A 17,180-nucleotide genomic window follows, 5' to 3' on the forward strand; every position below is an offset into this window, starting at 1 on the left:
GCAAACTCCACACGGACAGTGACCCAGAGCCGGGATCGAACCTGGGACCTCAGCGCCGTGAGGCAGCTGTGTTAACCACTAGGCCTTTGGTGAGCATTTTAACCACCCTTTGTGATTTTGGAAATAAATGTTTTGTGGATACCTTGCTTTAAAACGCCGAACATTTAAAAGTTCAAAAAGTAGTCAGAAAAGATTCCAAAACATGTCAAGTTTCTGCTGTACCTCATCTCAGAAACCTGAGATGTAAGAAAATTTGGAAATAGATGGGACCATTCCGCCCATCGAGCAGATATATTTTACATACAATCTGCTCTAGCTACTTCCCTACTGACCTTAACAGTAGAGCCAGCAAAGTTCCAGAAGCTTCCATTCTGCAACCTTTATTGATGAACCTCCTTCAATTTGATAGATACAACAGCTCTACCTGAATTTATTCCAATGTATTTGTTTTATTGCCACGTGGGTTTCCTCCGGGTGCTCCGGTTTCCTCCCACAAGTCATGAAAGACGTGCTATTAGATAATTTGGACATTCTGAATTCACCCTCAGTGTACCCGAACAGACGCCGGAATGTGGTGACTAGGAGCTTTTCACAGTAACTTCATTGCAGTGTTAATGTGAACCTACTTGTGACAATAATGGTTATTATTAAGTGGAAACATTCTCCCAGTATTGTTACAACTGGTGCCAATTTACCCAAGCGTTCTTGATTTAGAGAAAGAGTGAGTTTATTAGTCACTAAAATGTGAGATAAAAATGCAACATACATACACCCAGATTAGAAATCAGAGTCCAAAAATGAAAGTTTAAAAGATATACAAATCAGTTTTTGGCTTGTCCGTGAGGTTAGATGGTGAGTCGTTGCACAGGTAAATTGTCTGATTCCGGTAGCGCTGATTTTGGGAGTTAAGTAGTTGATCTGGAGATTCTTGGTTCTTTGGGTTAGCTGAAAGGAGTGGTCTTGTTTCCTTTTCAACTGTGACTTTGCTGTCTTGTGCCTTGCTTCCAGCAGTCAGAGCGATCTTTTCTCTTTTCCTACAAGTGCAGAAATGCCAAATGGATGCTCCTTAGCTGTGACCTTCATAGCACAGTGGAACTAGAACAGCAGACTAGCACACACCGACCAGGGTTGCAGTTAATTTTTAACCCCTATTCTTTTGTATTCCTGGAAGGGAAAGAAATATCTTTCACCCAGAAACTACTTTCTTTCAACTTGCATCACGACCACAGCATGGGATATAAGTAACAGGAGATGGTTTCTGCTGAGATGGTAATTACCCCTCATTATCTCTGCAGCCAGAGGAGATTACAGTTCAGTTTTGGCCATTTTCCCTTTGAAGTGTCTGTCTGAAGTTCCTTGACACCTTTCAGGTGTGACATTCCATGGTGTCTCTCAGAACGAAGTACAATCCACACACAAACTTTCCAGCGAGTCACTGAAGTACATTCTGTGAATTTACATTCTCATCTACCTTTGGCTTGTGTGTCCATTTTTAAAAACCACGTGCCTTACTTAAAAGTTCAATACTGTATGTCTATAAGTATTTCAGGCTATGATCCATTGTCATGACAGTATCTATCCTATCAAGTCCCCTTGGGATCCTCTATGTTTCAGTATGTTTTATGGGAGGCGGTGGCGTGGTAGTATTGTCACTGGACAAGTAAACCAGAAACCCAGGGTAATGCTCTGGGGACCCCGGTTCGAATCCCACCACTGCAGATGGTGAAATTTGAATTCAATAACAATCTGGAATTAAAAGTCGATAATTACCATGAAATATTCTCGATTGTTGTAAAAAACCATCTGGTTCACTAATGTCTTACCTGGTCTGGCCTACATGTAACTCCAGACCCACAGCGATGCAGTTGATTGCAATTAAGGATGAGCAATAAATGTTGGCCCAGCCAGATGCTGATGTCCCATGAACAAATAAAAAAAAAAGTAAGATCACCTCTTATTCTTTACTCAAAGGGTTGTGAATCTTTGGAATTCCCTAGAAAACTGGGGTTGCCTCTGCATTGAATATATTCAAAACAGAGGTTGATAGATTTTTGAATATTATGGGGATAAAGTGGAAAGATGAAATCGAGCTCAGTAACCATTCATGATCTTGCTGAATGACAGAGCAGACTCAGCAGACCGAATGCCAATCCGGCTCCTATTTCGCATCTTCCTTTTCTACACCAGGTGCTTTTGGACATTTTTCTACATTAAAGGCAATGTATAAATGCATGTAATTGAAATGATTCCTAACATGGCGTTCATTTGGAACAGTCTTAACAAATACACTGTGCCACAATGAGATATTCCTTTTGCTTTGTGTACCAAACATTTCTTTCTCTTTTCACCAGGTCGGTTGTGGAGTCGGAAATACTGTGTTCCCCATTCTACAGACCAACAAGTAAGAACAGTTATTCCCTCGTCCCATCGATCACTGAGGTGGGCACCAGATTATACCCCCCTATTGGGCTCATTTGCGATGGCAAATTCAGTGTCAAATTAGCACAATAAATGCACTGTTGTCTGAGCCACAAGGCTGTTGGGGGAGAGGGTGACGTCGTGGTAATGTCGCTGAGCTGGTAATCCAGAGACCCAGGCTAATGTTCTGGGGACATGGGTTCAAATCCCACCATGGCAGCTGGTGGAGTTTGCATTAAATTAATAAAACCTGGAATGTAAAGCTAGCCTCAGTAATGGTGACCGTGAAACCTGATCCTGCTATCGCTTGACATCGGCAGAGGTGTGCTTGCCAGCAGGAGGCACTGGATCAGGGCATTTTCATTTGCCTTCCATTACCTGAACTAGGGTTGGGGCTAACTCCAGATTCATGTTCGCTAACTGCGCACAACTAGTTTCTGATGTCCGTTTCACCTGATAGCCAGTTAGCATTCCAGATTCTGTGTTGTCCCCCGTTGCACAGAAATCGTGTACATAAAGCAAGAGCTGGGGTAAAAAGGGTTAATGGGATCCTGACAACTAGTTTACAAGCATGAAACAACGGGTGTGTAGAAAAAAATTGTCCAATGTTTTTAGTTCTGTTGCTTTACAGCAGCATGTCATGTTAGAGTGTTCGTCTCTGGGCAGTTTAAGAAAATTGTTAGATTACTGATGGTGCTGTCAATAACTCTCCTCTTGTACCCTCGCAGTGACCCAGGGCTGTTTGTTTACTGCTGCGATTTCTCCTCTGCAGCCGTGGAACTCGTCAAGGTGAGAAAAGCTGCAATTTTGTTCTTGCTTTTCTCTGTGAATGTGCCTCACCCTGTAGCCTGATCTATCCTATTCATCAGCACTATATCAATAACGCTCCCCTTGTGTAAGCCCCAAGTATCCACTGCTTACAGTGTATTGGAATTGGCCATGTGGTTGATAATGCAGGAAGATACCAACAGACTTTCCGGTGAGCAGAAATTTCAGTCTGGGGAAATTAGGTAATGTGTTTGGACAGTACAAAAAAGGCAGTGGTATGCACAATAAATGGTGTGATACTGAGAACTGTAAAGGAACCTTGGAGTGCATGTTCGCAGATCCGTGAAGGTAATACAGTGGGTAGCATTGTTGCTTCACAGCGCCAGGATCGCAGGTTCGATTCCTGGCTTGGGTAACTGTCTGTGCGTAGTCTGCATGTTCTCCTCTTGTCTTTGTGGGTTTCCTCTGTGTGCTCCGGTTTCCTCCTACAAGTCACAAAAGATGTGCTTGTGAGGTGAATTGGACATTCTGAATTCTCGCTCTGTGTACCTGAACAGGCGCTGGAATGTGGCAACTAAGGGCTTTTCACAGTAACTTCATTGCAGTGTTAATGTAAGCCTACTTGTGCCAATAAAAATTATTTTTAATCTTATTATAACAAGGCAAGGAAAAAAGATGGTTAAGAAAGCCTATGGGATATTTTCTTTTGTTAGACAAAACTTTAGCACGGAGGGGTTATGATAGAACTGTGGAAAATACTAGTTAGGCCATACTTGTACTACATAGAGTTCTGGTCACCATATTACAGGAAGGATCTGATCGCATTAGAGTGGGCACACAGGAGATTTACAAGGATATTGCCGGGAATGGAGAATTTAGTCCAAGAGGAAAGACTAGATGGTTTAGGATTGATGGTTTAGGATTGTTTTCTTTGGAACAGAGGGGTCTGAGGGGAGATTTAAGTGAGGGGTATAACATTGTGAAGTTGTCTTATAGCGAATAGGAAGGACTTCTTTCTCTTTGCAGAGAAGTAAATAACCGGCTCATGAATTTAGAGGATTTGTAGAAGAAATAGAGGAGTGTTGAAGATTTTTTTTATCTAGAGGGTGGTGGGGATCTTGAACAACCTGCACGCAATGGCCGGTGGCAGAGGAAGAAACCCTAAACGCACTTAAAATAAATACCTGGATGTTGGTTACAAGGATACAGACAAATAACTGGAAAGTGGGGCCGGGCTGGATAATTGCTTTTCTGCCAGCACAAATTCAAATTCAATGGGCTGTCTGATCTCCTGTGTGGTAAATTTTCCCTGCTTCACGGAAATGGATTTACTTAATTCTACTCTTCCCAACAATCTCAGTAAGAAGTCTTACAACACCTGGTTAAAGTCCAACAGGTTTGTTTCGAATCACTAGGAGCACTGCTTCTTAGGAAAGAGCGCCACCTGAGGAAGGAGCAGTGCTCTGAAAGCTAGTGATTCGAAACAAACCTGTTGGACTTTAACCTGGTGTTGTAAGAATTCTTACTGTGCTCACCCCAGTCCAATGCCGGCATCTCCACATCATGGCAACAATCTCAGAGCAGCAGTGGATCATGGTAAGTTATCCTGCTTAGACTGTGGGCTCACCTTTGATGCTGTTGTGTGTTTATGGTGGCCTTATGCTAAAAGAATCAATTCATAAAAACAGGGTTTGTGGCCTGACTGAGCGGCTGGAACAGAGCTACTCGAGAGAGTTTGCATTATAGTATCTGGTGTCAGCAATCCAGGAAGACCCTAGTCTTTACAACAAAGTGCTGGCCTGAGGAGCGAGTTAAGCAGTTTATACAGTTTTTTTTTCTTTAATCTTTTCTTGGGATCTAGGCCTCGCATTTGTTTCCTGCCAGTAATTGCTCTTTAACTGAATGAGTTGCACGGCCATTTCAGAGGACGGTCTGGAGTCACATGTAGGCCAGACCGGGTAAGGATGGCAGATTTCATTCTCTAAAGGACATCAGTGGACCAGCTGGGTTTTTACAACAATTGATGATAAATGTCATGGTCACCTAGCTCTATATTCCGGATCTTATTAATTGAATAACACAACATTGTTGAGAAGCGATTCTTCCTTTTTCTTTCTTTCTGTCTAATAAATGCTTTGATTGAACCTGCCTCCAACACACCCTCAGGCAGTGCATTCCAGACCCCAAGCACTTCACTTTTACTTCTTTTGCCAATTACTTTACATCTTGTTCTTGATCCTTCCATGAGTGGGAGCAATTTCTCGTTATCTACTTAGTCCAGACCCCAAATGATTTTCAATCTTTCTATCAAATCTCCTTGCAGCCTTCCTTTGACCAAGGAAAGCAGTCCCAAATTTTCCAAGCTACCTTCAGAACTGAAGTTACTCATTGCTGGAACCGTCCTCATGAATCTTTCCTGTACAGATGCCGGATACTTTATTAACTGCTCTCTCAGCCGGTTCTGTCATGTCACCTTCAATAAACACATATATACTCAGGTTCCTCTGCTCCGCCACCTCCTTGTGTTTTATATTGTCTATCCATGTTCTTCCTACCAAAATGAATCACTTCACATTTCCCCACATTGACCTCCAGCTGCCACCTGTACGTCCATTCCAGCAACTTGACTGTGTCCTTTTCTGTTTTTACACTATCCTCCACACTGTTCACAGTACATAGAAGAAGACAGGAGCAGGAGGAGGCCTTTTGGCCCTTTGAGCCTGCTCCGCCATTCATCACAATCATGGCTGATCATCCAACTCAATAGCCTAATCCTGCTTTCTCCCCATATCCTTTGATCCCATTCTCCCCAACTGCTTCCAAGTTTCCTAACATTTGCACGGTGCTGGGCCAACTCAGCAGGTCCAGCAGAATCTGGAGAGAGAAACAGAATTAACATTTTGAGTCGACCATGACTCTTCAAAACGAGTAAGATACCAGGCTCGGTTCACGGCCTTGGTGACAGAAGTGGTATTGCCTAAGTGACCGTTATCCAGAGCTAACTGTGAGCAGTTTATTTGGTTTCATAGAACATTACTGCTGACCTCACTTGCCGTGAGCAGGAACCCTGCTTGATCTTCAGCCCGTTTTGAAGCTGGAGCTGCACAGGTCTTTGGTAACATTCCAGAAGACTGCCTATGCCCACAAAATCTCTCCTCCAGGGAAGAGCAACATTTACTGACCGCCCCCGCACCCCCCATATGAATTAACCAAAGGCGCCTTTCTAATCTTGGCAAGGCTGACAACCTGGAACCAGGGCTGGGGCTCAACACCAGAGTGAGCCTCCATTCACGGCCCTGGCAATCTGATCCCCTTTCGGTCCCGTTGACTGGGGGATTAAATATTGATTCACAGTGGGTTAGATTTGGGGAAGGTTCACACTGAGCACAAATCAAACCTATATGGGGGCTTTACATTCTGGCTCTAACCTGTAAGGAGTAGTATTTGTGTTTCACCGTCCCTGCATCAACTTGTAATCAGACCATATGCAGCCTTATTTTCAAGTCTTTTGGTACATTGAACAAAACATCAGCTTCAAATGCGTACATTTTTTGAATGAGGAATCAGAGGGGAAGACACGTAAAAAAGTTGATACTAAAGAATGAATCTCTTTCTGGATCAGAGATAGGAACTGGAGGCCGAAACAGCAGCAACCCGGGGAGAAAGGGGGGGGGGGGGGGGGGGGGGGATAGCAACGAAGGGAGCACGTCAGCGGGGGGTCGCGGGCAATGACTGCCCGAGGCCATCGGTAGAAAGGGAAAAACGGTTTGGTTGCTAGACTGGTAGCGCGGGGGGGGGGGGGGGGGGGGGGAGGGTGCGCACGGGGGAGGGCGTGGGGAGGATTTTCCAGGGGGGATTTGTTGTGTTATAATTTAAAATGTAGTAGGGGTAAATGTTTGTATCGAAAAATTTCAATAAAAATTATTTAAAAAAAAAAAGAATGAATCTGCTGGTGTTTCACGTGCTGCCAAACAAGATGAATTGGAAGCTTGGAACTTGTATAGCGCAAAAGGCCACTCAGCTGTTGTGTCTGTCTTTGTGAGTGAGCCAATTGGTTACATTCCCCTCCTATTCCCTCACAGCCAATGTTCGTTTTAAGCTGTGCAGCTGTATGACCATCGGACCTAAATGATCCAGCAGAAGTCAGGTTCTTTACGTTGCCACGCAAGTGCATTTAAAGGCCCCACGCACTGCAACGCAAAGGTACATTGCCCACAGCCCTGCAAACCTTGAATTTTTAAGTATTTATCCAATTGCCTTTTGAGAATGACTATTGGAATTTTCACCACACTTTCAGGTAGTCCAGATCATTATAACTCGCATAACGTAATTTTTTCTCATCTCCCTTTAATCGCTTAATTAAATCTCTGTCCTCTGGTTAGCAACCTTCCTGTCAGTAGAAATAGAATGCACAGTGTGTTTGTATCGACGGCCTCATATCACTGTGCAAATAATACATCTGTTCTCTAGTACACACAAGAATGGATCCTAACCTTTTTAAAAATACATTTAGAGTACCCAATTCATTTTTTCTAATTAAGAGGCAATTTAGTCTGGCCAATCCATCTACCCTGCACATCTTTGGGTTCTGGGGACAAAACGCACGCACACACAGGGAGAATGTGCAAACTCCACAAGGACAGTGACCCAGAGCCAGGATCGAACCTGGGACCTTGGTGCCGTAAGCCAACAATGTTAACCAATGCGCCACCGTGCTGCCCAATGAATCCAAACCTAATACCCTTGTTCAAGTATTTCACTCCCTGCAGAATTAAATCTTTAGATCTATTTGACAATGTTTCTCTTCTATTCTCATGTGTCTATTAACAAACCTCAGATTAGCAGCTGAAGCATTGGTCTGAGCTCTGGTATCCTGCAGGAGACTACAAGCTGTAACAACACTTTATCCTTCTGTTTCTAGCTGAACTCTGGTTATGAGCGCTCTCGCTGCCTTGCTTTTGTCCATGACCTGTGTGATCCACAAGCCAACTACCCAATGCCAAACGAAAGCCTGGACATCATCATCCTCATATTTGTCCTGTCAGCGATACATCCAGATAAGTAAGTACTTCGATCATGTACAGTGCTTATGTTCGAGACTATGTCTGGCACATAGTACCAGAATACGTATCCAGCGCATGCTTGAGTCCAGTATTGTAGGGGTTATGTGACTGGTAATCCAGAGATCGGAACAAATTGCCCAGAGACCTTCATTAAAATTCTTTCACAGTAGCTGGTGGGATAACCTGAAATAAAAAGTTAGTATCAGTAATGGGGACTATGGAACTATCGGATTTGTACTAAACATCTATTTGGATCAGTAATATGCTTTGGGGAAGAAGATCTGCTGTTCTTAGCTAAATTGACTTGATGGTCGGCATCTTAGGGTCTTAAAGGAGTGGCTGCAGAGATAATGGATGCATTGGTGGTAATCTGTCAAAAAACCTTAGATTCTAGAAAGGCCCTAGCAGACTGCCTTTGAGAAAGAGAGTTCCAGAGACTCACCACCCTCTGAGGGAAATAAATTTTCTTCATCACTGTCTTAAATAGGCGACCTTTTTTAAAAAACACATCCTCTCCATGTCTACCCTGTCAAGACCCTTCAAGATTTTGTATGTTTCATTGAAGTCCACAGAATGTAGTTGAGGCCAAAATGTTGTGTAATTTCAAGAAGGAATTCAGTATAGCTCTTGGGGCTAAAGGGATCAAAGGATATGGGGGAAGGCGGGATCAGGGTATTGAAATTGATGATCAACCATGATCATAATGAATGGCAGAGTAGGCTTGAAGGGCCGAATGCCTTCCTCCTATTTTCTATATTTCTATTGAAGTTGCCTCATACTCTTCTGAATGCCAATGGATACATGCCTAGCCTGTCCAACATTTCCTCACAAGACAACCCTCCCATTTCAGAAATTAATCTAGTAAACCTCTGAACTAAACCTAAACCTAGGGCAGCACGGTAGCATGGTGGTTAGCATAAATGCTTCACAGTTCCAGGGGTCCCAGGTTCGATTCCCGGCTGGGTCACTGTCTGTGTGGAGTCTGCACGACCTCCCCGTGTGTGCGTGGGTTTCCTCCGGGTGCTCCGGTTTCCTCCCACAGTCCAAAGATGTGCGGGTTAGGTGGATTGGCCATGCTAAATTGCCCGTAGTGTCCTAATAGTAAGGTGAAGGGGGGGAGTTGTTGGGTTACGGGTATAGGGTGGATACGTGGGTTTGAGTAGGGTGATCATTGCTCGGCACAACATCGAGGGCCGAAGGGCCTGTTCTGTGCTGTATTGTTCTATGTTCTAAAAGTTGAGGCCGAAACACTGATCCCTATGGCACACCACTCATTACATCTTGGCCACCAGAAAATGACTCATTTATGCCTACACTCTGTTCAGGCACAAAAACAGAAAACTATAAGCCAGTTAATTTAATACCTGTCATTTGAAAAATGTGAGAATCCATTATTAAGAAGGTAGTAGCACAACATTTAGAAGGGCGTAATTCAATCAAGCAGAGTCAACGAGATTTTGTGTAAAGGAAATAGTGTTTGACAAAATTATTAAAGTTCTTTGTGAATAAAGGTGGATAAAGGGGAACCAATAGATGCAGTGTATTTGGATTTCCAAAAGGCATTTGATAAGCTGCCAAATAAAATGTTGACTGCAGCAGATGAGAGCTTAAGGTGTTGTGGGTGATATATTAACATGGATAGAGGATTGGCTAACTAATAGGAAACAAAGACTCAAGGTAAAGGGTAGTTTTCAGATTGACAAACTGCAACTAATGGAGAACTGTAACAAATTTCAGATTCCAGCATCTGCAACAATTTGTTTTTATGCTTGTAACTAATGGGGTGCTAGAGGAATCATTGCTCGAACCTCCACAATTTACAATCTGTATTAATGGCTTTAATGAAGGACCTAGTGTATTGTAGCCAAATGTACTGATTATATAAAGATAGGAAAAGAGAGTTGGGATAAACAGGACATTTGTAGGTTAGCAAACTATAACTAGTGGAGTGTCACGGGGATCAATGCAGGGGCCTATTAACAATCTATTAATGACTTGGATGATGGAACCTAGTATATTATAGCCAAATTTGTTGATGATACAAAGATAGGTATTAAAGCAAGTTGTGAGGAAGATGGAAAGAGTCTGAAAAGGAGCAAAGTGTGGCAGATGAGGTATAATGTGACAACGTCCACTCTGACTCGAACAGTTAAAAAGCAGAATATTATTTAAATTGAGAGAAGGGGGGGGGGGGGGTGGGGCGCAAACCACATTCATATGTTTTGATCCTGTCCAAAGCTGGAGGATTACTGGAAGGAGGTGTTTAGGGTAATCTCTAAAGTGGTGCACGTGAAACTGGACCCGGGCCCTCAGGAAGACATATTCGGGGTGTCGGATCAGCCGAGATTGGAAACAGGTGCGGAGGCAGATGTTGTAGCCGTCACCTCGTCGATCGCCCGAAGATGGATCCTGTTAGGGTGGAGATCAACCTCTCCACCTTGTGCCCTGGTGTGGCGGGGGGGCTTGCTGGAATTCACGATGCTTGAAAAGGTCAAATTTGAACTGAGGGGAAGTCTGGAATGGTTCTACAATTCATGGGCATTATTCATTATGCACTTTTGGGAATTGGATCACATCAAACATTGGGTGGGGGGCTGGGAGGGTTGAGGAGAGAGAGACTGTATCTGTTAATGGTGACTATGGCTGATTCCTGATTCCTTTTTGTCATTTGATTATGTTAACATGCGGGCTAATATCTGGGGTTGGGTGGGAGGATGGGATCGTTGTTATTGATATGGGGATTGACATTACATTCGTTACTGATTATTGTTTAATGATCGGTGTAAATTTGAGAGAAAATGTGAAATGGAGAAGAATTTTTTTTTTAATTGAGAGAGACAGCAGAAACAGCAGAATACTGCAGTACAGAGGGATCTGGGTGTCATTGTACATGAATCACAAATAAATTTAGCATGCAAGTAATTAGGAAGGCAAAAGTGATCTTGGTCTTTATTGTAGGGGGATGGAGTATGAAAGTTGGGGAAGTCTTGCCCGACTATACAGGACATTGGTCACATCTCACATGGAGTACTGTTGCAGTTTTGTCGTCTTACTTGAGGAAGAGTATACTTTTATTGAAAGCGTTTTCATGAAGGTTTGTGATGCTAATTCCTGCAACGAAGGGCTTGTCTTATGAGGAAAGATTGAGCAGGTTCTGTCTTTACTCATTGGAGTTTGGGAGAATTAGAAATGATCTTATTTTCAAGTAAGATTGAAGGCAGGGTGGCACGGTGACGCAGTGGTTAGCCTACGGCGCTAAGGACACCAGATTCAGCCCTGGGTCACTGTCGGTGTAGAGTTTACACATTCTCCCCGTGTCCGCATGGGTTTCACCCCCACAACCCAAAGATATGCAGGTTAGGTGGATTGACCACACTAAATTGCCCCTTAATTGGAAAAAAAATTGGATATTCTAAATTTATTTTTAAAAAGGAATAAAAGATTGAAAAGGTGGAGCCATGAGGGTAAAAGAACGTGAGATAAAGCGAGGCTGGGAGTGGAGCCGGGAGATTGAAAACAGCGCAATAGGAGAGGCAGTCAGAAGATTGAAACCAGCGTGAGAGTGCAGTGAGAGATTTAATGTTAGCTTGGAGTTCCTGAGGTGACGTCAGGATTCCAAAGTGACACAGGGCAAGTGGGAGTGGCTGATTGCGTGAGTACGGGCGGGTAAGTATTTACTACTTTTATTGTTTATAGGTTGTAAAGCCTTTATTTTGTGGTCTGCAGTTTGAGAGGGCTATATTCTGTAGTAATGAGGACCAGGGAAGAAGGGCCCTAGAGTAATTAATAATATTTGATGTTAAGTATCTTCCAACGGTGTAATTTCAAGGGGTAAGGCGTGGCTGAAGAGCTCAAAGCTGTGGTATGCTCCTCCTGCACTATGTGACACGGTGGCACAGTGGTTAGCATTGCTGCCTCACAGTGCCAGGGACCCGAGTTCAATTCTGGCCTTAGGTGACCGCCTGTGTGGAGTTTGCATATTCTTCCCGTGTCTGCGTGGGTTTCCTCTGGGTGCTCTAGTTTCCTCACAGTCCAAAGACATGTAGTTTAGACGGGGTCAGAGGGCTAGGGTGGAGGTGTCAGCCTAGGTGGAGTCTTTCAGAGGGTCAGGGCAGACTCTTTGGGCCGAATGGCCTCCTTTTGCACTGTGGCAATTCTATGGTTCTGTTTAGGAAGCCGTGAGTATTTCCAGAGCCCAGCGTCAACATGTGTGCTGGAAGTGTCTCCAGCTCCAGCACCTGGAAGCCGGGGGTTCAGAGCTGGAGTCGCAGCTGGGGACACTGTGGGGCATCTGCGAAGCAGAGAGTATCATGGATAGCAGTGATCACACTGCAGCCTCTGATTCCACAGGTAGGATGGGAATGGGTGACCACCAGACAGAGCAAGACGACTAGGCAGGCAGTACAGGAATCTCCTGTGGCCACCCACCTGTAAAACAATTTGGAAACTGTTGGGGGGGGAAATGGCCTCTCTGGGGAAAGCAGCAACAGAAAGATTTGTTGCCCCACATTTGGTTCTGCTGCACAGGAGAGGAGTAAAAAGTGTGGAAATGCAATAGTTATAGGGGATTCAGTTGTAAGAGGAATAGATAGGTGGCCACACACAAGAGTCCAGATGGTATGTTGCCTCCCTGGTACTCGGATCAAGAATGCTACAGGACATTCTGGACAGGGAGGGTAAACAGCCAGTCATCATGGTACACATGGGTACAAACGACATAGGTTAAAATGGGGATGAGGTCCTAAAAGCAGAACATTCGGAGATAGGAAGTAAGTTTAAAAAGTAGGACCTCAAAGGTAGTGATCTCAGGATGTTGGGCATGGCATTAAACAGTAAATTAGGTACTGTGCAATAAAGGAACATCTGTAATTATGGGTGACTTTAATTTGCTTCTAGATTGGGCAAATCAAATTAGTAACAATACCGTAAAGGAGGAATTCCTGGAGTGTGTACGGGATGGTTTTCTGGACCAATACGTTGAGGAACTAGCTAGAGAACAAGCCATCCTAGACTGGGTACTGCGTTATGAGAGAGGAATAATGGCTGTCTAGTTGTGCGAGGCCCCCTGGGGGTGAGTACTTTTCATAAAGATGGAGAGTGACGTATTTGATTCTGAGACTAGTGTCCTGAATCTAAATGAGGAAAAGTAGGATGGTATCAGTTCAAGTTGGCTATGATGGATTGGGGAACGTTACTCAAAGGGATGACAGTGGATAGACAATAGCAAACATTCAAAGAACACACGGGTGAACTGCAGCAATTGTCCTGTCTGGAGAAAAAGTAAAGCAGGGAGGTGGTCAAACCTGGCTTACAAGAAAAATTAGAGCTAGTATTAGATCCAAAAAAAGAGCATTACAAATTGGTCAGAAAAAAACAGCAGATCTGAGGATTGAGAATTCAGCAAAGGAAGACAAAGGGATTGATTAAGAAGGGGAAAATGAGAGTAAGCTTGCAGGGAACATAAAAACTGACTGTAAAAGCTTATATACGTACGTGAAGATAAAAAGATTGATGAAGACAAACGTTAGGTCTCTTACAGTGAGAAACGGGAATTTATAATAGGAAACAAAGAAATGCCTGACCAACTAAACACATACTTTGGTTCTTCACAAAGGAGGACACAAATAACGTACCAGATGTTACAACCCCCTGGGCTAGTGCTCGGTCAATTCCAACCCAACTTGACCCAGAGTGGCACCACAATTGAATTAAGCAATAATTCTTAGGAAAATATCCAAAGTCTTTGGCCCTTGGCAGCCCAATAATTACAGTCACCAAGTTTGTAAATTTAAATACAATTACTTTTTATTTATATCAAGAACTATAATGAAATATGCAGCAAGTAAAACTGCTAACTATTATCTAATTCCTAATTCACATTGTAACTTGCCCCCACCCTCTGCACACATACACACACAAAAGACAGACATACACAGAGGGGAGGAGAGGGATGAAAATAAGAGGGAAAAGAGTCTTTGTTTCAGATGGTTGTCTTTGAGCAGACTTTCCTTCAAAGTAAGCTTTCAGATCTAGGTCTCTGTTTAGAGCCTATGATGGTTTCACAGTGGATTCATTCATCCAGGTTCTCTGTAGGTTCAGAAATACATCAACTCACAACCCTTCTGGAGAGAGAAGATAGCAGATCCTTTCCCTTGTATCCAGGCCTCAGAACTGCTTTTCTTGGGTCTCTGAAAATCATCCCACTCAGGCAGGATCCAATCTGCACCTGTTACCAGGCGGAATACAGCCTTTTGGCAAGTCATTAGCCACCAATCAATCAGTCGAACCAAGTCCCACCCTATCTGTCGGGTGCCAAAAAGTCTGGGTCTTGCTGTCCAAAGCCAGCAGCTCTATACCATTGCAAATTCTTGAATTCCTCCTCCTCTCTGGTGGTTGACTTTGTCCATTAACCATCCATGGATCAAAGATGATGACAGCAAAAATAAAGAATGGGAAAATAATGGAATCATCAGGAAGGACTCTTACACAAATGTTGGGAAACACAGGATTTCGTGAGAGGGAAGAACTGAAGGAAATCAGTATTAGTAGGGAAATGTAGTTAGGGAAATTGATAGGATTGAAGGCCGATAAATCCCCAGGACCTGATAATCTAAATCCCAGAGTTCTTATGGAAATGGCCCTCAAAATAGTGGATGCATTGATCATCTTCCAAGGTTCTTTAGACTTTAAAACTTTTCCTATGGATCGGAGGTTAGCTAATTTAAAAAGGGAGTTAGAAAAAAAAAGGGGATTATGGACCAGTCAGCCTGATGTCGGTAATGGGGAAAATTCTAGAATCCATCATGAAAGATTTAACAGCAAAGCATTTGGAAAACAGTGGCAGGATCGGACAGAGTCAGTGTGGATTTACAAAAGGGAAATCGTGCTTGACAAATCTACTGGAATTCTTTGAGATGTAACTAGGAGAGGTGATGGGGGGAGCCAGTGGATGTGATTTATTTGGACTTTTTTTCTAAGACAGGGTAGAGGCTGAGGGAATGTTTCCCCTGATGTCCCCATTTAAAACAGATGAGGAGGAATTTCTTATCTGAAGGTCATTAATATTTGGAATTTTCTTCCTCGGAGAACAGTGAAGGCTGGGTCAGATAGAATTTTGGTTGTCAAGGGTTATGGCGGTCAGGCAGGAAAGAATTAACCATGATCTTATTGAATGGCGGTGCAGGCTCAATGGTCCAAATGGCCTACTCCTCCTATTTCTCATGATTTTATGGCCGATATGAGAGTCAACGCTCATCATGTGGTGGATTCTTTTCACTGCCTGCTGAATTGGCGTAGCCTGCAACTCAATTGTTAACCACTATAAAAAAAATCTAATCTGAATGTAATTGGACAGACTACCCATGATCAACTTCAATACCAGAAAGAACAAGGGCACACCCTGCCCAATTGACCCTGCAAAAACCTGCTTGCTAGTATGTGATCTCTTGCACCAAAATTGGGAGAGCTCTCTCACAAACTATGAGGAAAGATTGAACAAGTTGATACTCGCAGAATCATACCTTTCAATCTGTGCTCTAGGCTTCTTGTCACCATCCTGCTCACGAAAACCTTCCACTGATTACTACTTACCCCCCTCTCTCTTCCAATGAATCAGTACTCCTTCATGTTGCAAACCACTTAGATGGATCACTGAGGATGGCAAGGGCACAGATTGTACTCTGGGTGGGGGGGAACTTCATCAGCAAGAGTAGCTCGGCAGCACCACTACTGACCCAGTTAGCCAATTCCAAAAGGACATAGCTGCTTGACTGGGCTTGTGGAGAAGGTGAGGGAACCAACAAGAGGGAGAAACCTATTTGACCAGTCTACTTTTGCAGATTCATCTGTCCATGACAGTATACCAATATGCCCGGTATACACCTCAGTCTACCATTCAAATCAACTCGGGCGATTCTGGTTCAACGAGAGGTGCAGGAAAGCATGCTGGCACCAGGCATACCTAAAAATTATGTGGCATGTGGTGAAGCTACAGCAAAGGACAATATGCATAGTACACAGCAGAAATAGTTTGCTACAGATAGAGCTAAGCAATCCAACAACCAATAATTCTGCAGTCCAATTATGAATGATGCTGGGTCTTTCGCCCCCACAACCCAGGGTAGGTGGATTGGCCCATGCTAAATTGCCCCTAAATTGGAAAAAACAAATTGGGTACTCTAAAAAAAATTTTGAAATGAATGATGCTGGATAGTTTTAAACAATTAACAAGAGTAGGGGTTCCCTGTATGCCCTCATCCTAAATGATGGGGGTGCCTAGCATGTGACTAGAAAGCCAGTCAGAGACTGGAAATTCTGCAGTGTCAGGCTGTCCAAAATCGTTCCACCATTTACAAGACACAAGTCAGGAGTATGAAAGAATACTCTCCGCTTGTTGCAGTTCGCTTTGTCGACATCCCATCCACCACTTGGCTAACTGGGTCAGTAGTGGTGCTGCTCAACCACTGATGCAGTAACAATTCACCAAGCCTCCTTCGATAGAACCTTCCCAACCCATGACCTCTGGGCAGCAGATGCATGGGAACACCATAAGCTGCAACTTTCCATCCAAACCATACACCCTCCTGATTTAGAATCACAGAATCCCGCCAGTGCAGCAGGAGGCCTGTTGGCCCATCGAGTCTGCACTGATCCTCTGAAAGTGCACCCTACCCAGACCCACTCTCCCGCCCCATCCCTGTAACCTCACCTAATCTTTCGACATTAAGGTGCAATTTAGCATGGCCAATCCACCTAACCTGCATATCTTTGGACTGTGGAAGGAAACCAGAGCACCTGGAGGAAACCCACACAGACACGGGGAGAATGTGCAGACTCCACACAGACAGTCACCCAAGGCAGGAAATAAACCCGAATCCCTGGCACTGTGATACAGCAGTGCGAACCACTGTGCCGCCCTGACTTAGAAATATA

The 17,180-nt window shown here is 43.8% G+C and overlaps 1 protein-coding gene across 1 annotated transcript in view; it reads left to right on the forward strand.

The window, feature by feature from the left end:
- Positions 1-17,180, forward strand: part of mettl2a (methyltransferase like 2A) — a 44,172-nt gene that overhangs the window by 8,755 nt on the left and 18,237 nt on the right. The window contains exons 4-6 of the mRNA XM_038779158.1: positions 2,352-2,401; positions 3,147-3,207; positions 8,108-8,247. Coding sequence (XP_038635086.1) covers positions 2,352-2,401; positions 3,147-3,207; positions 8,108-8,247 — 251 coding nt within the window. The remainder of the gene's footprint in view (positions 1-2,351; positions 2,402-3,146; positions 3,208-8,107; positions 8,248-17,180) is intronic.

Source organism: Scyliorhinus canicula, chromosome 19, assembly GCF_902713615.1.
Source record: "Scyliorhinus canicula chromosome 19, sScyCan1.1, whole genome shotgun sequence".
Classification (NCBI taxonomy): domain Eukaryota; kingdom Metazoa; phylum Chordata; class Chondrichthyes; order Carcharhiniformes; family Scyliorhinidae; genus Scyliorhinus; species Scyliorhinus canicula.